The sequence below is a fragment of the Aotus nancymaae genome, unplaced genomic scaffold (genome assembly GCF_030222135.1).
Source record: "Aotus nancymaae isolate 86718 unplaced genomic scaffold, 86718_ANA_hifiasm-v0.15.2.pri h1tg000002l, whole genome shotgun sequence".
Classification (NCBI taxonomy): Eukaryota; Metazoa; Chordata; class Mammalia; order Primates; family Aotidae; genus Aotus; species Aotus nancymaae.
The window spans coordinates 51137650-51160208 of NW_026988413.1; the positions used below are offsets into that span (position 1 = coordinate 51137650).

General features: G+C 37.3%; 1 protein-coding gene across 1 annotated transcript in view; it reads right to left on the bottom strand.

The window, feature by feature from the left end:
• The window catches only part of PRKAR2B (protein kinase cAMP-dependent type II regulatory subunit beta), a 106770-nt gene that overhangs the window by 24459 nt on the left and 59752 nt on the right, over window positions 1-22559 (bottom strand). The window contains exons 3-4 of the mRNA XM_012456064.3: window positions 13644-13696; window positions 7133-7216 (exon numbers count right to left, since the gene is read on the bottom strand). Of these exons, the coding sequence (XP_012311487.1) occupies window positions 7133-7216; window positions 13644-13696 (137 nt within the window). The remainder of the gene's footprint in view (window positions 1-7132; window positions 7217-13643; window positions 13697-22559) is intronic.

The following is a 22559-nucleotide window of genomic DNA, read 5'->3' on the forward strand; positions in this document are numbered from 1 at the left end:
TCAGTTTGTTTGGACTGCATTGAATCTACAGATCAAGTTGGGAAAAACTGACATCTTGACAATAATGGGTCTTCCTATCTACGAACATGGAAATCTCTCCACTTAATAAGTTCTTCCTTGATTTCCTTCATAATCTTACTGTTTTCCTCATATAGATCTTATACATATTTTTGTTATATGTACATCTAAGTATTTCTTTTTTGCAGGAATGCTAATATAAATTATATTGTACTTTTAATTTCAAATTCCACTTATTCACTGCTGATATACAGGGAAGTGATTAACTTTTGTATATTAACCTTGTATCCTGCAACCTTTCTATAATCACTTACTAGCTCTGGAATTCTTTCCCATTTTCTACTTAGATAATCATATCATCTGCAAACAAAGACAGTTATATGTCTTCCTTCTCAATACATTTTACTACACTTTCTTGTCTTACTGCGTTAGCTAGGATTTCTAGTACTATGTTGAAAAGGAGTGGCGAGAAGAAACTACAAATTTGTAGAGGTGAAATTTATGTAACCTCAACATAAATAAAATGGTTAATTTTAAACCATTTTATTTTCCTTTTTAAAAATTATAACTATTCTGGTGGGGATGAAGTGATATTTCATTACGGTTTTGATTTGTATTTCTCTAATGACTAACCATATGGGGCATTTTAAACTTTGATTCCTGGTCATTTGTATATTCAAGTTATTTTGCTCAGTTCTAAACTGGGTTTTTTTTGTCTTTTTATTGTTGAGTTGTGTTATTTATAGATTTTGGATACTAGATCTTTATCAGATATATAATCGGCAAATAATTTTTGCTTCTGCAGACTATCTTTTCACTTATTAAAATAATGTCCTTTGATGTATAAAAATGTCACATTTTTATGAAGTCCTATGTATCTCTTTTTTCTTTTCTGCTTATGCTTTTGGTTTCTAAGAGTCCAATGCTAAATCTAAGACCATGAAGACTTACCCCTATGTTTTCTTCTAAGAGTTTTATAGTTTAAGCTCTTATATATTAGGTCTTCAATCCCTTTTGAATTAATTCTTGTATATGCAAAGGAGTCCAGCTTTGTTCTTTTCTATGTGGATATCCAGTGATTCAGCACCATTTGTTTAAGAAACTACCCTTTTTCTATTGAATGGTACTTAACACTCTTGTGGAAAAAAGTCAGTTGGCCATAAGTATATAGGTTTATTTCTAGATTCTCAATTCCATTCAATTGTTCTATATTTCTACCCCTAGCCCAGTATATTGTTTTGATTACCATAGCTTTGTGGTAAGTTGTAAACTTAGGAAATACGAATCCTGCAACTTCGTTCTTTCTAAATATTGTTTTTGCTACTTGGAATCCACTCTGTTATATGTACAATTATAACACAGTGGCAACACCAAACCTTAATGTATCATCATGGTTTAGCTTTATAATATATAAAAGCTACTAATTTAAACTTCTATAAACAATACTGATAAAAATATTTTTTAAAAAGAATATGGAACCTCTATAAATACTGATATAGTGTTAAATTTGAAAAGAACAGGGCAGGCCAGGCACAGAGGCTCACGCCTATAATCCCAGCACTGTGGGAGGCTAAGGCAGGCAGATCACTTGAAGCCAGAAGTTTCAGACCAGCCTGGCCCAACACAGCGAAAACCCATGTCTATTACAAATGTCCCAGCTACTCAGAAGGCTGAGGCACAAGAATCACTTGAACCCAGGAGGCAGAGGTTGCAGTGAGCCATGATCGTGCCACTGCACTCCAGCCTGGGCAACAAAGAGAGACTGTCTCCACAAAAAAAAGAAAAAAAAAAGAACAAGGCAGAACACTGTGTCGATTTTGCTGCCACCAAAATTTGAAAAAGAATATACCCTGGAAAAATACACAAGATAGTACTAAAAGAACTTGGCTCCTGAGAAACTGGGTTTCTGAGAGGCAGAGGTGAAAAGGAGATTTCCTTTCACTGACTACTCTGTTGTTCTTTTTGAGTGTTTATCAATCTCATGTGTATATTGATTTCTATTTTTTAACTAAAAAAACTCGAATTAAACTGAGAATATAATTTTATATCTTCATATGGGCTAAGAAAATCTTTTGGAAGAATGATAGTGATGGGTTTGCAGGAATTGGTTTTCATCCCCTCCTTGGGTCCCTGTGTGAGCTCTGGCATCTTTTTGTGGAACAGCAGCCAAGGTTGACGATGAAGCCAAGGTAGCAGTAAAACAGACCTTTCTGGATGTAGTGCTAATTGGCCCCACGGAGACCATTCTACCCAAATGAATTCATCAGCTCAGGCAACATATGGTCACCTATCAAAATTCTAAAGGTTGATTAAATGGTTTACTAACATTTTGTTGCACTTGCTATTTACATTTTGACTTTTTTAAGGCAGGTGGAGGGTGAACATCAGTTTTATTGATTAGTTCTGACTCTAAACATCAAATGGGGAAAGGAGATTAACTGCTATAGTAACTTTTTGTTATGTTGGAATTAGCTGCATTTGAAAACATTATAAAACTGAAGAATTAATATACAGATATATGAAAAAGCAATTCCTGATAAAATACAGAAAAATCCTTTCTTTCAGAACTTTTCTGTGTGACAGGTGTCTGTTCTAGTCAATCAAAATGTAATTTCCCCATAATTATGCATAGAGTGAAAAGAACTTAGGAAGTATTTAATATGCAGAGGCTTATCATGATGACTGACAACTACTGTAAGAAATCCACATCTAATTCTGCTACACAATGCCAATTCAAGACTAAGCTCAGTAAAGGGCTCTGACTCACTTAAGAAATAACAATTTACTCTGCATTAATGAAAGAGCCTATCATATAGCCTAAGAAAATTATTTCAGTTAGCCTCAAATTAGAAATATTTCAGAAGGAAAATGGCCTACTGAGTGGAGCATTAAAATATTCATGAAAAGAGTATCTTCAAAGAGATTAATAATTATAAATGCTGTGCTCAACATATGAATTTACAGCTCTCCACAGAAAAATATTCTCAAGTCTAGGAAGTGCAAGATTTTCAAGCTAAATAATGACTTCAGAAAATTCAGATGAGACAGTAGACACAAAGCTAAGATCATTCTTCTTGCTAATTATTAATTACTGTTTCCCCATCATCCTTCAACTTTTCCTATTTCAGGAAGAGGTAGCGACTTCGCAATCACTCCAGCTAGACACTGGGAGCCATCCTAGACTCTTTCCTTCATTCCTCAATTAAATCAATCACCAAGTACCAAGTTCTGTTAATCCTGAGTATTTTGTGAAACCATTCTCTTCTGTCCCTTTCCCCGTTCCCTGGAGTTCAGGCCCATTTCTTTTCCCTAGATCATGGCCTGATTTTCTTACTGGGCTCCACTCCTTTGTTCCTGCCCACTTCCCCTGTTACTCTCCCCTCTTTAACTCCATCCTCAATATTACCACCAAAGTGACCTTAGATAAATCTGATAGTTACATTCTCTAAAACTCTTCAGCTCTGCCCACGGCCTACAAGGCAGTCCAGTGCCACAGCATGGCATTCAAGAAAGCATGGGCGATCATGATACAGCATCCACATCTTGGCTCCATCACTCCCATCACTAGATGGAGGCCATCCATCACTGGATGGTTGCTACTTCAGGCTCTAGTGATAACACTCTGTACTTTTCCTCACCTGGTGATTCCCTCCTCATTTTTGAAGGCACAGCTCAGTGACCTCTCCAGCTTTCTGAATCATTAGGGCAGGCTAAGAGACAGACATCCTCTCACCATGCCCTGACAATATTACAGCATATATCGTGTTTCCCAACATGCTTTGCAGATGTGTTTGTACCCTCATTAAATTCCAAATTCCAAAAACACAACAACCATCTCTAAATATCTTTATGGCCTCCAATACCTTAAACAAGCCTTGAAACATAGTGGGTAGTCAAGAGATTAAAATGAAAGAAGCTGCATGATAAGCAGATTATATGAGCTGAATATGTAATTCAATTAAAACACATTTGGGTTATTGTACATAATGTGTATCATTAAAAAAATCTAGAAAGCCATTTTACAATATAAGCTTAAACTAAAACCTCCAATCTGCCATGTTTTGGGCTAAATGTCTTATTCCAGGTGGTAATTTGTTGGGAAAAATAAATTTTACTTACTTATATCATGTATCATGTCTAGAAGAATGTGAATAGTAAGGGAGTAATTCAAGGTGGTCTGATCTCAAATTCAAAAAAAGATCTTTTGAAAACTACTATGTAAATACATTTGCTTCTTCTATAAAACCTTCAATCATGACAATTCGGAAACTGGATTTTTCTTTTTTTCCCTCTATGAGTTGGTTTTTTAAATACATATTGAAAACCTTAAGCAAAGCAGTGAAAAAAGTCTAAAATAACTCCTATGTTTATAATCACACTAAGCAAAGATGCTCCTTGCCAGACTGTAATATCAAAAGCATTAATAGTTTTAAATGCAACCAAAATGTTCACAATGCTTTTAAAGAGCTGAAGTTGAAATGGCAAGGAAGATCAATTTAATTTAGTAGACAGAAGAGGCAGCATCCCAGGAAAGTATACCTAGCAATGATTTCATTCATGCCTATGTATCACTTAACCCAATAGACATCAAAATTTCATGGCTTATTCCCCTCTGAAGCATTAAAATACTGGTTCATTGAATATGAAAGCATGCAAACAACATAACATATGTAACAGTAACCAAATACTAAACTTAAACGTATTCACATCTAGCTCTAGCCCTTGTTATTCAAAGTATGTTCTGGGCCAAGAGCATGAACATTATCTGGGAGCTTGTGAGAAATGCAGACTTTTCAGGCTCCACTCCAGACCATGTGAATCCAAATCTGCATTTTAACAAGATCCCCTGATGACACATCAGTATATTAAAGCTTGAGAAGCACTGTTTTGGGTGACCTCTGAAATTTTCCCATGTAAAGTTCTAGTCAAAAAATACAGAATTTTTGACTAAAGCCTACCTCTAAGTGTAAAACTAAGGATTAATTTTACCACTGCCTTCCATGTGCATCTGCAGCAAAAGAGTTAAACACTACATTGGTCCTTGCCTTAAAGAATATGTGATCCACAGGCTAGCTTTGATATCAACTCAGGGTACTAAAACAGGTCTTTGCTTCCTCAGCACTTACCTCCGCTGCTGGTAAGTGACGGTACTCAGTAAATGTGGATTGAATGAACTGAGCAAATAAACTTGAATGTACAAACATGTATCAGGGCCACTCTGAACAACGGAATTCATACCATGAGACTGTAACTATGTTCAAGGCTTTGGTATAACTTTTAACAAGACTTGAATTAGCTATTATTTAAGCACCATCATTTTATTACAAATAACAAATCTATTCAAAACTAAATAGGATTAAATATCTATGCTTAGATAACTTTAAAAGTGTCAGAGATGTGTGAACCAGAGCAACTCCATCTTGAATAGGCGCGGGGTAAAAGGAGGCTAAAACCTACTGGGCTGCATTCCCAGACGGTTAAGGCATTCTAAGTCAAAGGATGAAATTGCAGGTCTGTACAAGATACGGGTCATAAAGACCCTGCTGATAAAACAGGTTGCAGTCAAGAAGCCGACCAAAACTAAGAAGGTGATGAGAATGACCTCTGGTTGTCCTTACTGCTATACTCCCACCAGCACCATGACAGTTTACCAATGCGCCATGGCAACATCAGGAAGTTACCCTATATGGTCTAAAAAGGGGAGGCAAGAATAATAGGCTCCTTGTTTAGCATACCATCAAGAAATAACCATAAAAATAGGCAACCAGCATCCCTCGGGGCTGCTCTGTCTATAAAGTAGCCATTCTTTTATTCCTTTACTTTCTTAATAAAGTTGCTTTCACTTTACTGACTCACCTCGAACTCATTTTTGCACGGGATCCAAGAACCCATTCTTGGGGTCTGGATCAGGACCTCTTTCCTGTAACAAAAGGATAACCTAAAGCATTCTTGTCTCAGTCCCATGTTTTCTTTTGAGAGCCTAGAGCCATCTGCTACTTAAAGACTGATGCAAAAATGCAAAAGACACAGTTCCTGCCCTCAAACAATGGACAGATGAAGTGACTGATGGATCTTGGGTATGGTCTAATTTAGGCCTGTCAGGGCCAGTAATGGAGACTCAGAGACAGACATACAAACTTGTAATGTGTGGTCCTAACATAAATCTCCGAAGTCAGACAATGTACTGTGTTCCTGGAAGACATGATATAAATATAAATGATACTAGAAACAAAGGAGATTTTTAAAATATTTCAGAGTGTAAATAGGACCCAGTATAGAACTGGAATGATGCAGTATCAGAGTCTTTATAAAAACGTCCTTTTTAAAAAGATCTCATTTTAAAAAGAGCAGGTCTTGATTTAACGCTTCTCCTCTAAAACATCACCAAAAGCTAGAAGATGCTGCGTTTGACCAAACAAAAAAGTAGAGGTAAATTACAAAAGTTGACTCTATTTTCACATGTGGAATATGGCAGCAGAGGTTCTCTCCTAAATGACTATACTGCAGTGACTAAGCATAATCTGAGATGAAGGAAGCAGAGTATGTACCTCACTGTACAAAAGGCAAAGTCTGAACAGCATGCACACTCATACCAAGAGTGAGTATTCTAGACATACCACAACCAAAGATTAGAGATTTCCAAAACAAAGGAAAAAAAAAACCTTAAAATCAAGTGAAATGTTACTTTTAATTTGTATAATATAGAGGTTATACACATTCAAAGATAATTACTATCACTGGCTGTAAAGAGAAGCAATCCTCCGTGGGCCCTGAGCATCCCTGCATATTCCTGCTTGGTGTACAAAGAAGGCAAAGTCCTAACCTCTTTTTACCTGGGCCATTTCTCAGGGCTGTGTTTGTAGCCCTGAGACAGTATCTTCAGGACAAATACCTCAGGCTTGTTTACTTCTTGCTCCAGCAGCAGTGTATTCCCCCAAACTCAATATTCCTCTCCTGCAGTTCAATCTACTGTGCATGCAGGCATCCACAAGGCGATTTACCATCACCCCACGGTGATGTCAGCTTACAAAGAGGGCAAAACTCAAGACCCTACACAGTTCTTGACACTCACTGGAATAAAAAAAGCCATTTCTGTTATTAAGATTTATCTTACCGGATCCAGATTCTTAAACAGCAGGATGTCTTTGCAAGCCTCTTGCAATCTATTTCTTTGATCATCAGTTTTTGGATGTATAATCTAAAAGGACACCAGATTTAAAAAAACAAAGACATTAGACAATACCATCTCACTCAAAGAGATTTTTTAAAAATCTAACAAAAATCAGTAGAGACATTAGAAAGAAGAGCTGTTAGTGCTCAAATTCGCTTTAGGTTGGTGCTGAGATTCACTTTAGGTGACTAGTAACTATGAGCCTACTAAGTAGGGGAACATGATTCACCTTGTGCGGGGGAGGCTGGTATCCATTCATCAATACAGCACTGAAATGTTTTTTCAAAAGTGTATTTTCCCCTAGGTTAGCAAGTTCATTATGTACAGAACTGTGATTGGCTCCAAAGGTCCCAGCCAGTGGGGATCTGTACGACAGGACAACAGGTGCCAGCAACTACACTGACAATCCGCACTGCCCTCATTCTATTTCTACTGAGCTTAATATTCTTTCAGGATGTAGTTCTTTCCTTTGAATCTTGATAAGCTCTCTGGAAACAAGAAAATGTTTAAAATGTATATTGCATTAGATGCTAAGTATATTTTTACACACGTGGTATGTACCTGCCCCACAGTGAGCAAGTGGTTTTCGGAAGGGAGCAAGCAATCATGCACTGCCGCTCCAGGAGAACACGTGTTCTAGGGAAAAGGCGTCCAGGGAGGCTGGCTGGTGCGCTGATTTTAGAAGGAACTCAAGGAAACTAGCGTGCTAGATTCTCACTAAACTTGTATTCTGGAGGGTGAAGACGGGCAGAATGCCCTGTAAGTGTGGCTTGCCATCTCTCAGAGTCCCTTTTGACTAGCAGGAGGCTCAACTGACTTGGACCAAAAGGTCTACTCTTTTGAAAACATGAGCAGTTTGTAACTATAAAATGTGTTAGAGGGGCAAGGGGTAGTCCTAAAAGCAGCAGATACGGAGTTGGTTTCCTGAAGACCTATATACCACCCTTTCCTGTTCCAATGCTCACTCAAAGAGTGACCACGAGAGCTGATGGGCAGGTGCTGTGCCGCATCAGGTAGCTGGCACCACCATCACAGCTCACAGAATCAGGCAGCAGCGGGGTTTATGTCCACAAACATCAAAACACACAATGGGAAATTTAAATCAGCATTTCAAACCATATCATATGGCTAAAATTTAATGAAGATTATAAGCCTGAAAAGAATTGAGATTTATAGTATTGGTATACCATTTATATGTAAACTATTGATGTATATACCATTTATTTGCATTGTGTATAGACTACATGAAACAACTATTAGCTAGTGAGAGAAAGCGTCACTGTACTTTCCCCTCTAAGGGTAAGGTACATGTAAACCTTTGTTTACTATCTGCCCAACATTCATTTGAAACTAGATTCTAAGATGACACACAAATACGGGCAAAGCAGATCCCGGGGCCTCCTCACTCACTGCTGCACAAGAAAGTTTCAAAATTTAGGGATTAACCAAATCACACCAACCAAACTTCACTTCCTCCTCCTTCAAATGAGGAAGGCTAACACACTAAAACAGAAAAGTCATTTCTCACTTCACGAAATCCATTAAGAACTTCAAACTGAAGTAACCGAGATGTCTGCCTGCTGAGAAGTTCTGTTCTCAGAAAGGAAAGGTGTGGAGGAGAGTGTGTCAGCATCATGCACCAGCTTCGCTCTGGTCAATTTAAAGTCTTTCTCCCCACCTCATTCAATTCCTATAAACCTTCACACAGAAATCCAGCTTTTTCCTCTTCTCTCTTCTTCCTGCTACCTCTCTTAACAATGACCACTTCTAAGTAGTCTTTGTTTCTCAACCACACTTGGATCACTCTAGTTTACTGTTCTCTCCTGTCTCCCTTTTCCCTCACGCTGCCATTACTCCTCAGCACCCAAAGTCCACTCTCTGTCATTAACCTCGTCAGTAAATCCCTCTTCACTGGGGAAAGTAAACAGTCAGAAAGCAGGTGTGGTCTCCAACACTCCAGCTCCTTTGCATTGTAGCCACCTGCTCTGAAGATGCTCTCCCACGTTTTTCTCTGGGGTTTTGTGTGATCCCACCTACGGGATCTGTCTCTGGATCACTGAGGCCTCAGCAATACACCTAAAGTGGGATTTTTTTAGTCTACTAGAGGCCACTTTGGTTTTCATTAAAATTCATTCCTGATTTCAGATACAAATTTTATATGTTAAACAAACGTAGCATAAATACATGGCAGGTACTATTTTAAGAGCTTTACTAATATTAACTCATTTTATCCTACTGACAGATCCCATAAAGCAGAGGTAAAGAAATTTAAAGTTAAGCTGGGTGTGGTGGCTCACGCCTGTGATCCTAGCACTTTGCGAGGCCAAGGCAGGCAGATCACAAGGAGAGGAGTTCAAGACCAGCCTGGCCAAGATGGTGAAACCCCATCTCTACTAAAAATAAAAATTAAAAAATATTAGCTGGGCATGGTGGCAGGCACCTGTAATCCCAGCTACTTAGGAGGCTAAAGCAGGAGAATCACTTGAATCAGTGGAGGGTGGAGGTTGCAGTGACCCGAGATCCTGCCATTGCACTCCACCCTGGGCAACAGAGTAAGACTCCATCTCAGAAAAATAAGAAGAAGAAAAAAAAGAAATTTAGAGTTAAGGAAATGAATTTGCCCAAATAATTTGCCCAGTGTCATCCAGTCCACAAGGTGCAGAGCCAGGATTCATGCCAGCCAGGCCAGCTTCAGAGTCTAGACTCTAAGCCAGGGATCAGCAAACTATACCTGCAGGCAAAGCTGTTTTTGTATGGCTTCTAGGCTAAGAATAATTTTACATCTTTTAATGACTAGGGGGGAAGAAATCAAACAAATAATATTTCTTGACACATAAAAATTATATTAAAGTCAAATTCAAGTGTCATAAATAAAGTTTTAGTGGAACATAACAGACATGCCTTTGATTAATATATTACCTACAGCTGCTTTCAAGCTACTACAGCAGAGCTGAGTCCTTTCAAAGGAGACCCTATAACACCCCCCAAAGCCTAAAATGTTTATTCTCTGAAAATATTGCATTTTTCAGTTAAAAAAAAACTTTGCCAAAAAAAGTTTGCCAATTTCTGCTCTAAACTTCTGCTGCCTTTCTATTAAAAAAAAAAAATTAGAAAACCAGTTAATAAGTAAGGTTTAAACTTAGACATTTTCTTTAAACAACACTGGATATTTGTCAGGCACAGTGGCTCATGCTGGTAATCCCAGTACTTTGGGAGGCCAAGGTGGGTGGATCACTTAAGGCCAGGAGTTCAAGACCAGCCTAGTCAACAGGGTGACACCCCCATCTCTACTAAAAATACAAAAATTAGTGAGGTGTGGTGGCACAACCCCATAGTCCCAGTTAGTCAAGAGGCTCAGGCATGAGAATTGCTTGAACCCAGGGGCAGAGGTTGCAATGAGCTGAGACGTCACTGCACTCCAGCCTGGGTGACAGAGCAAGACTCATCTCAAAAACCAACCAACCAACCAACCAAACAAAAGCACTGTATCTATGTTGTTAGCCAGGAGAAATCTATACTAGATATTTTCATATTTTTCCCACTCATTCTCCACACAGAGCTGAAAATAATCTTCCAAAAATTTAAATCAGAATACTCCCTTTTCCAGCTTAAAACCTCAATGGACTTCATCACATTCGGTGAGAATTAAATCCCCATTCCATCCTTTTCTACCCTCAGTACAGCCACCCGGGTATTGTGGGCTCCACCTGCCCTTCCCCGCTCTGCCAGGCTCAGCTCGATCTGAAATGCACTAAGGGGCTTCTGGTCAGACTACGCCTGCCCATCCTTTCAGCCTAACCTCAAGGATGCCTGCTTCAACCATTCCATAGTATCTGGACCCCTGCTGGCTTGGGGGCTGTGTTTTGATTCCTACACTTTGTTTCACTGTTTCTTTAGCACTTCATGTTTTGTAACTATTCATTAATTTATTTACTTGTCTGCTTGTGACTGAAAGCTCCAAGAGGATAGAGACTTGTCCATTTGCTCACCACTTTACACCTAGCACCAGGCCAGATTTGTGGAGAAACATAAAAGTACTCTACCCTTAAATTTATCAGCTCTTCTCTACCAGTTTCTACATGCTAGATCTAGATAACCCTTAAATTTTCATTTACTAAAGGCATTCCAACTAAAATCTGTTATTTTCCAAAATGAGTCTTAAGCATTTACATTTTCTTTGAATTCACATCAGAGGATAAATTTGATTATACTAGAGACTTAAGGATTTGGTGAGTCTCAGAAGTAATAAAAAATGTCCAAATGAAATGTCATTTTATCACAATATAGTATACATTTTCCTCATAGATATTTCCCAATATCCTTCTAGATCTCAATAATTTTGAAATCTGTAGTAATCATTCCCAAGCATGTGATGTGGTTTGCCTCATAGTTTCTAAGACCTAAATAAGTACAGTTTTTAGTAACACATTTAGAGGCAAGAATACTCAACCTAATTGAGAACCTACAAGTACTTTGCTATAATCAAATATATAATAAATACATTAATTACCAAAAAAACGCTTAAAAATAACTTTAAAAGGTGTTACAGGGAACAGCTCTTAGGGTAAATGGCCAACGCACAATGATTCCTCCTCCTCTCGAAAAGGCCCTTATTTATAGATGTGGTTCTCAAGTAGGTTGGACTTTTTGACCCTGCCCCTACCCTGGGCCAAAGCGGGGTTCATCAGAAACTCTTGGGGAGCTGAGGCAGAAGAACCGCTTGAACCCTGGAGGTGGAGGTTGCAGTGGGCTGAGATTGTACCATTGCACTCCAGCCTAGGGACACAGTGAGACTCCATCTCAAAAAAGAAAAAAAAAGAAAGAAACTCTTGGGAAATTGGAATTTTGAACTGAGAAGCACAGTAATAGAGATTGGTAGCTGAGCCCCTTTCAGAGACACTACTTTAAGTCTTACACTCTTGCTCTTGACGGGCCCCACAGGCGGGCTGGCTCCTGCCTACCAAACCTACAGCTTGGCCTTTCAACTCTTTCTGCAGTTCAATATGTTCTCCAAGCATCTGACTGATAATCTCCCCAGTGTTGTCTTTTTCACATTTGTCTCGACAGGGTTAGGTTTTACACAGTCAAAGGAATCTTAACTGGTATAGCCTCCTCAACAAAACTGTTAGAAATTACCTGGAGTGAACCTGCCAAAACACTTTATTTACCTCATGAATTAAATAGCAGCTAAAACTCAAGGCCTAACGGCTTTTGAATCAATAAGATATTGCATATTGTTTTTAAACTCTATTGTCAAATGTTCATTAATTTAGTTTTTATTAATTTAAACCAGCTCATCTCAATTGCTCTTATCTCAATTACTAAATTGTATCATATCCATTTATATACACTATAAAGAATGCATGTTGCCTTCAATGTCACCCAGTATTGTTTCTGCTAGATACATAAAGTATGCGGTAGGCAAGGTCTAGTTTTTTAGACTATACAAAGCAGTAACAGCAAATCACAGCTTAGTAAAAATACCTTAATCCTAAAACAACGTAATTTCAACGCTGGGATTTATAGACTTCATGAAAATAACTGAAGTTCTAGTATTGAGAAATGAGCTTCCCTGGTAGTGGGAATCCCCATGGGTCCAGGAATAAAATGGGATTTCAAGATCTTCCATTTTGTAAACCTCCTGATACCACTGGATTTTACATACGTTTCAAGGAACTTAACGATGTAATGACTTAGGGACGTATTATCTGCTTCTCCACATGAAACCTCAATCTTACTTAAGTACTTTTCAGAGCTACAAAAATAAGTTTTTGTTTATACTGTTTAAGGCCAAAGAGAGAAGAGGCACTTTGCAATGTATGTACTCAAAAAAAGGGGAGGAGGGTGGCACAGAAATTATTACTTTCCATTTCCAGGCATAGTAATCTCTTAGTTTACTTTTTGCTAAATAAAGAGTAGAACTGAGCTGAAAGACACAGCTTAAAAACTGCTCAAACCACAGTGGATAAGCTCTTACAAAAACATTAGAGCCTGCAAGAAGTCTGCTGCTGAGCAAACTATAAAGACTCACAGATTTAAAAAATAATCCTAACTGCTGTACTGACACACCGGATGTAATTTTACTGTGATTTGTTTCAGAGTAGCTTTCTGTTGCTATAAATTAACAGGAATAGAAGGTCTTTCCCAGTATTTTTGTTTACTGGAAACATTGTCTAAGAAAAATAATATTATCACTATGAGAAAGACAGCTGAAAACATTTTTCATCACCAGGATATATTTTGCAAAGAAAAATACTCTTTGGATAAAAACAAGTCTGCAAGACTCACAGCAGGAGTAGGCTATTGGAGATAAGACTAGGAAAAGAAATAGTCAAAACAACTCCATTCTGTCTCCTGTTAACCTGTGTGCCTGTTAACACCTTTTCTATTATTATTTTATAGACAATATGACAAGGACATCCATTAAAATTCATTCATTCAGTAAATTACATACCCTGGACTCTGCATCATCTTCTTCTTCATCAGGATTATAAGCTTCTGCACATACTATAAATATAAAAATGAACATTTTAAAGATAGTTTCATCAAAAACCATACAATGAGTACGTCGTTAACACTTAATGAACAAAAACGGCACCACAGTATAAAAAAACATTAATTCACCTCCACGAGGGGAAGCAGTCTACCCCTCAAAACTGGTTTCACATTGCAATTTATAAGGGTTTATTTAAAAATAAAGCTGTATTTTAGGGCATTGATTTCTCCTATTTAGAGAAATATAGCTTAAATCCTTTCATTTTTATTTCCAAGGCATAATATCTAAACATCACGTAAAACAACAGAAACAAAAGAAAAGGCTGTCTGCCATGAAATGATCAATTTAACCATAGAGTTATGACTAACTTTTACAAATTATCCATAATCCAAATATTATGGAACAAATATTAACATTTTACAAACTTCAGGAACAAATATTAACATTTTACATATTTCCTTCCAGTCTTTTTTCTGAGTTGAGTTTATATTGAATATGCAACCTAAAAACCTGCTTTTCTGATTTAACACTATGAGAATAGTCATTAGAAACACTGTGTAAATACTGCATTTAAAGACTGCAGATTATCATACGCTGTAATTAACTACTTCTCTAATGCTGAACATTTAGCTGGCTTATAGTAAAACAACTTTGCAATAAACATCTTCATGCATAAATATTTGTCTACATTTCAAAGTATGCTGTAGGCATTATTCCCAAAGTTATTTTGGAGGACTATGAAATGGTATAACCATTTTTAGGGCACATTTATCACCATGTTTCTTTCTAGAAGGGTTGTACCCATCCACTGTCCGATAAAAAATATGTAATAAGATTCCCCTAACTATACAACAGAATTGGATACTATTACTTAAAATCTTTGTCAATTTAAATAATTTAAATTTTTAAAGAATTACTAAATTTGAACTATTTTCAAATGTGTACAGGCTGACGGTATTTCTTCCTTTGTCCATATCTATAGGAAATATTTGGTTTTCTTTTTGACTTAAATTAGTATTTTAATACCACTTTATCTGTCATATTATTCATAATCATTTTATCTAATTTGCTTTTCAATGATTATTATAAAGTTTTTATAGACTACATATGTTTATTTTTAATGTCATGACATCTATAAGGAAAGAAAATTCCCCAGTGTGTTTTAAACCCAACATTAAACATCACAGAAGTATCACTGCTTTTGACCTTGAAAACCCTTTTCTTATTTACAAATCTAAAGATTTACTTCTTTTTTCATTCACTTGTTTAAAGGCAGAGATTTTTACATGTACCATTTAATCTATATGGAGTTTATTCTGGCATAGATGTAAACATTTAGGAACAAAGAACAAATGAAAGGACAGATGTCTTCCTAGGGGCCTCAGAGTGGCATCAAAAGTATTATCATCTTTGGTACCACTATTCCCATCATTATTATAATCACAAAATTTGACATTTTCTTTCCCCCAGGCACCACTCTATACACCTGGACCAGTGATTCTTAACCAAGTCCCATTGTGCCCTCCACAGGGGTGATTCTGCCTCTGACATTTTAATTGTCATGACTATAGGGGGTTAGAGGGATGCCACTAGCATCTACTGGGTACAGGCCAGGGATGCTGGAAGCATCCTATGATGTACGGAATGCCCCACCCTGGACAGAAAGAATTATCTGGCCAAAAATGTCAATAGTACTGAGGCTGAGAAGCCCTATCTAAAGTACATTATCTCATTCAACCTCACAACAACCTTAAGGTAGGCGTTAATGTCATCACTTGACAGATGAAACACTAGGGCACAGGAAAGCCAAGATCATCCTAGTAAGTGACAGGACCTACATTTTATCCAGGACTGTCTGTCTTGACTCCAAAGCTCTTGCTCTGAACCACTATTCTACACATGACTGCTTTGGTGAATTTACCAGCATAATTTCTGGACTTCAGCCTTCAGCCTCAGAAATGTAACAGAAATGGACCAGTCATGCAGAAGCAGGCTCACATTAAAGAACCTCACTGACACATGAAACCAGAATGCCAATTTAGTAACTACCTTCCTGAGCAAAGGATGGGACCAGTCCAACTACCTAGATCTCTCCCTGCTGGAAAACCACAGAAGCAGCCAAGGTACTGAAAGATTGCCTGGTGAGCAGGAAATAGGAAGTAACAAAGTTTGTTAAATAAATTGAATGTTTCACAGTATCAGGCTGGACAGCCTGAGGCACTCAATAGGGATGGCTCTGCCAATGTGTCTGGGACACATTAACTGGGTTGGCTGCAACTCTCCAGAGAGCACAAAGACATCTACTTCTAAAGCTTGGCTCTCTAACTTTCTGTCCTTAGAGATGGCCAACTTCATAGGCAGGACTGCTACATAATTTGTAAGGCCCAGAGCAAGAAAAAAAAAAATGGGCCCCATCTTCAAATATTAAGACTTTCCAGAAGACAACAAAAGCAGAGCATTAAAGCAAATGCACAGCCCTTGACAGTGCAGGGCCCATGAAGCTGGCCATGTTCATAGAATCAACACATTCAACGAGGTGGTACAGTAGACAGTAGGCAAAATATTTGGTTGTTCCAGGTAATTTGTTTTACACATGCATACACACACACACACACACACACACACACACACACCCCCTCTCTGATCCATTAGTGTTTATCTTAAATTTTAATTCACAGAAAGCAATCCTAATTCTCAAATTTCTAGGCGCCTAGCCCCTAAACCCTAACTAAAAACTATATGGAGTAAGAATCTATTATTTTTCCAAATAGTTTATCAATTGTCGCAGTATTATTACTTAGCACCCTGTTGATCTGTGATAACCACTTTATCACATAGTATGTTTATCTGTCTGTTTCTGGGCTGTTTTACTGAACTATATATTGTGCCAATACTACAGGACTTAGTTCTTGGCATTCCTGTTGCAATTGTTTCACTACATTAGAATTCATCTACCCTCACCTCCTGTAGCCAAATCAAAATAAAGTATTTGCAGTTTTGTAAAGCTGTCATGGTGCCTTATAGCTCCTTATCATCACTTAAACTGTTTCTTCTGATTGGAACTTCTAATCTCCCTTCCAAGCCATCTCTTCTATCCAGTCTCAACTAAAAAGTCGGATCAAGAGTCGCATCTTGACCCACACAGAACTAATTCAGGAAACTCCACTTTTGTGCTCACCCTTTGCACTTTCGCAGTACAGTTGGAAAGGCTCATTATTGTCATTTACCACACTGCATACTTCCAAAGATGTTATAAGCAGCTTGCCTCTCCAGGCTGAGCCGTAAACCTCCAGGGACCGTGTGCTCTTGTTCATCTCTGTATTTCCCTAGCCCTGACCTGGCACATTGCCTACTAGCTCAATGCACTTTTTAAAAAATAAATAAATAAATGACTGGTTGATCAACAAACAAGCATGCAATGTCCTTGAGGGCAGAGATGTCTTTTTTTAATGTCTCACAATAATGTACTTAAATTATACATGCTCAAACAAACACACATGGAATAAATGAATGAAGGAAAACTTGCTTAATGTTAAAATGTCCTACACAGTTTGTCCAAGAAATGGGGACAGAGAGGATGAGTGAAAATGAGGGCCTTATGTCTTACTTGCCAAAGGCCTGGCGCAAAGATTAGGAGGCCAGTAAATATTGCCATAACAAATAAATGAATGAATGGCTCTATCCCTGGATGGACACTCAAGCCACAGCCTCCAGATAACTTGTACTGCTCTGTATTCTTTCTGAAATGTATTTGCCCCAAACCTCCTATGAAATCTGAATTTAGCTTGAAATTATATATTTCATTCTTTTTGTTTGGCAATTAAACAGTGGTCAGAACCAGAACTTTATTCTTTAAGTGAATCTTATATGGAGGTTTCCCTGTTCGGTTGTGCATGTATGTATTTATGTACTACACTGGTTATACAGAATGGCTCATGAATTTAAGCAGATTCCCACATTGCAAAAAGAAGAATGTACACTGGTGTAGCCAGACAATGGTCACAGGTTGCAGGACAGAACAGGAAAATATGAACTATACTGACTTCGCACCTTGTGGGACGTGGCCCTCAATGTTTTCATGCGCTATACATATAGAATGATAGGGGTTTTTCACCAAAAGCCCACGACATTTTGTTGCTAATGATTTAAAAATCAGTACATTGAAAACGACTCTGCACTGGACAAGTATACATAACCCATATTTGCATTCTTGCTAGCAAGGAGTTAAAGGAAGCAGACTGGACTCCACGAGTCACTGGGTCCTCAGCTTTTGCACACAATAGATGCTCAGTAAGGATGTGCTGAAGGAATGAAAGGCAAATACGGCTCGCACAGAATGACTGCATGGTTTAGAGGCCTTCAATCCAGAAAAATTGACTTATATAAAATATATAAAAGTTAATTTGCCAATGTTCTCAATAAACTAAGACTTTAGCATACTTATTTAAATAATAATTAGCTTAAAATAAAGCTCTTATAAAAGCACAGGTGTATTAAATAATACAGTTGTGACTCAATAGAGTTAAACTTAGCTTATTGAAGTGGAAATGCCCTACTACAAAGGAAAAACTTTACCTTTTTCAAATATTAGTTTAAGGCATGCATCAACTAAGAAAACTGGTTCTTAGGGGAGCAAAAAGACTTACTGTATTTTTTTATAAAGCACAGATATACATTCAATACATAAACAGATATACAGTATTTCAGTGGCAGTAAAATCTAATTGGGGGCACTTGGGGGAAACAGCCTAAAGAGACTGGGGTAGGGGGCGATAATGGAAAAAAGATTGAGAAACACTGGTAAAAGGCTGTAACAGTTATATATACATAGCTAAGTAAAGAGGCACAATGACAAGTTAATAGGCTTCCCCCTCCCCCGTTCATTCACATTTCTGCCCAGGTAATTTGGTATAGATCTGTTCTCATCCATTAGTAATACTCTTAAATTTGAATTCACAGAGCAAAGGCATTTGAAGAACATGCCCAAAATATAGAAGTTCACATCTTGTTCCCAAATCACATTCAGGCAAAGGGCCCACAGGAAGCCTTGTTTATTCATTCTAGAAGTATTTTTTGAGATGTGGGGGATGACACAAACGGAATAAAGGGACAATGCAAAGTATCTATGTGTATGTGCATGTGTGTGTGTGTGTATATATATATTCTTTTTTATATATATATTCTTTTGTTATACATTTTATATAATCTGCAACTTGTTTTGCCTAAACATTTTCTATTACTTTCAATATTATATATGTACTATATTTAAAACATTTATAGAAATGGCTAGTCTAGAAATCAAGACAGAAATAGAATGATCATGATAACACCAGTGCCACAATGAAAATTATCTACAAAGTGCTGGAGGAACACAGACGAGAAAGGAGCAACCAGCTGCTCAGAGGGCAGGGGGAGGTTTCACAGCCAAAGAGGCTCCCTAAAAAATAATAAAGAGTGGGAAGAAGAGATTGCTTTGTTTTGTTTCCTGCTGTATTCCTAGCACCTAGAACAGTGACTGACACACAGTAAATGTTAACAAAAATGGCTGAGGAAATAAATGGTCATTTTAGTTGGTGAGAAATGTTACAATCTTCTTCCTTAGACATAAAGAAACTGCATACGGCATATGTCAGATTAAACTGGCTTACACAACAGTAACAAACACTCCCATAATCTCAGTGACTCAAAACAACATACGTGTATTTCTTGGTCACACAGCATGTCCACCTCAGGAGAGCAGGTACTTGCTTCCATATGGTCTTTGCTGAAGGCTGCAGGCTGATGCAGCCTCCTCAATTTGGAAGGCCACCAGTCCCTAAAGCTTCTGCCTGGAAGTGACAGATGTCTCTTCTGCCCAGAAGGAATATATATCACATTGCATTAGACAAGTTCTATGGTCAGTTCTAACTTCAAGAAGATGGGGAAGTGCAAGTGTTACTACAACCTCAGAAGGGGAGAAAAACAGAATTTTGTGAATAGCACTGATGACTACCAAAGAAACCATTTGATGGCCCCAACACAAGGTGTTTCTCTCTCATTCTCTCTTTCTCTCTCTCCCCACTCTCTTTCTCTAGCTTAAGGCAAATAGAGGAAGGGTTGAAATTGACATCACCATTTACATAAAAATAGGGGGAAGTTCATAACTAAAATATCTATAGAATAAGGCTGTCTCATAAACTCTGAACAGAACCATTACAATTTCCTTAAAAGCACCTTACAATTTTTAACATTTTCCTACTTCCTGCATCAAAATATTAAAAGTTACTACAATCTACTCCGTTACAGACTACATTTCATCTACAAAAAGCAATATAAATACATCTTTTACCTTTCTGGCAGAAATTTTGGCACTGTTCATGAAATAGTACCTAAGTGAATAGTTAATTCCCAGACCAGCTATGTTCATGTCAGCAGAATTTTACTATAAAGATTTTAGCCAAGATACTTAATTGTATAATCCTGTCTTGCTGAAATAACAGAAATACAATTTCTATTTAATCTAGGATGTTCTGCCTCTCCCCAAGGTTATCAATGGAGCTTTAAGAATCAGCCATTCACAAACCACTTCCTAGTTCTCTATAAAACTGTATTTTAGACCTTTATTTATGTAGGTTGTAAACCATCCCAACATGTAATTACTATTCCTAAAAAAAATTTCTAGAAAACTTTTTTCCTGTTATTTCTACTATAAAACATTTTGCTATCTCATAAATATTTTAGATATTTTAAATATTTGACAAAATTGCCATCATTCATTATAAACCCATTATTTTTGTAGCCCTTTAACTGAAGTATTTAGAATAAAACTGCAAATTTACTAATTCATTTTTATGTTTTAATGTTTCTAAAAACAATTTTCCTTCACATGTATACCACTACTCTTTAAGTGGCTATATAATTAATTCAGAAACATTCACACCCAAAAATAAACATTAAGTTCAGGACACTACTGGGAAGGTTATTGCTGAAATAAACAAAGGAGCAGCAATTGAGAGCTTCGAACAAATAAAAACTTGCTCATCATTTGCTATTTTCCTCTTATTAAAACTGTACATGCTGGCCAGACACAGTAGCTCATGCCTATAATCACAGTACTTTGGGAGCCCGAGGTGGGCGTATCACCTAAGGTCAGGAGTTCAAGACCAACCCAGTCAATATGGCAAAACCCCATCTGTACTAAAAAAAAAAAAAAAAGACACGAAAAACAAAAATTAACCAGGTGTGGTGGTGCTCGCCTGTAATCCCAGCTACTTAAGAGGCTGAGGCACAGGAGTTGCTTGAACTGAGGAGGCGGAGGTTGCAGTGAGCAGAGATAGCACCACTGCACTTTAGCCTGGGCAACAGAGAGAGACTTCATCTCAAAACAAAAAAACCAATACATGCCAACATCTTTAATCCGGTTTTTTTAATGTGTAATTTGTTTTCTTCAAAAATGCCTTCAAAGAAAAAACAACAATATCCTATGTCAGAACCCACATACATTCTGTAGGTAACTTTGTATTCTACTCTTGGGTTCCAAAGTGTTAAAAACTTTAGTATGTGTACTCAACCACTGGAACTATTCTCAATAAAATGTCTTTCTACCACATGCTCTACAAGTATGCATTCAGTCTGCAAAACATCAACCATTTATTTTAATAATTGACTTATTTATAGCATGGCACAATTAAGAGGACACAGCATTCAATCGGCTTATAAAAGGAATCCTATCAACATGGAACGTTTCTAAGAGGATGAGTCGGGAATAGGATAGGCTCAAATATTCTACTTAATTCTACTGTTCATACATCACGTGTAGCCTGTGGGATTCTGAGAACGGAGGAAACACCATACAAACTTTTACTCTCTTTCACAATGGAACAGTGGTCCCCTGCAGCTCCCAGTGTTTCTTATGTAAGGATACAAGATTAACTCAAGAAAAGACAGGTGCATGTAATCCACGGTATTTACAAATTCTCTATTTAAATTTCTTTAAGACAAAAAATAAAACCTCACAAATGACCAAGAATAAGATAAACAGACACAGTAAAAAGAGCAAGAAGAATAATTCTGAGGAGAATATGTTTGGGAAACTATCCATGTTTTAAAGCCCATGTTGTTTGCTACTAGTCAGAATTCCTCACTGCTGTTCTCCAGAACTATTAAGCAGCAGAGAGGAAGTGGATCAACTTGTACTAGAGGACAGTGCTGTAACAGAAATTATATTTGTACTTTGCTGAAAATGGTCTGATAAGGATTTCTGAGCACCGCAGTTGATGAATATCATGAATTTTAAGAAAGTGAAATGCCAACATGAAATAAAAACAGAATTCTAACTCTTTGGTTAGAACAACAAACAGCTTCCCAAGAATTTTTGCCAATGCTCTCTAATTGCTTAGATAATGTGATCACCTCTTGGCATTTATTTTAGCCCGAGATCTCAAATTACATTCTTGTAAATATAAATACTAACTAATAATGAATGATATAGCTACATTTATCAGAATACAATTCTGTCTTTCACATACAGTAAAGCTAGAGTTATTTAAAGCTTCTGAATAGTTTTATTTACTGTTTTTGAGACTAATGCTGCCTAGCATACACATATCAGAGAATTATAGGAACAGAAACATTACAGGATCCTTCCAATTTATTAATATATTTTCAGAATAAGTATCATTTGACCTGATGGCTTTAGGATGAGAAATTTGAACTAAAATATAGCCATAATTATAAGAAAATAGTTCAGTCAATTACTGGCTTCTAAATTTAGTAATAAAACTATCAAATATGGGCTTTAGGGGAACATATTTCAATCAAGCCCCTCCACTGATTATCAGAAGTCTAAAAAAAATTCTCAATGCTATTAAATATAAGCAAATTGTGACAGAGCAAT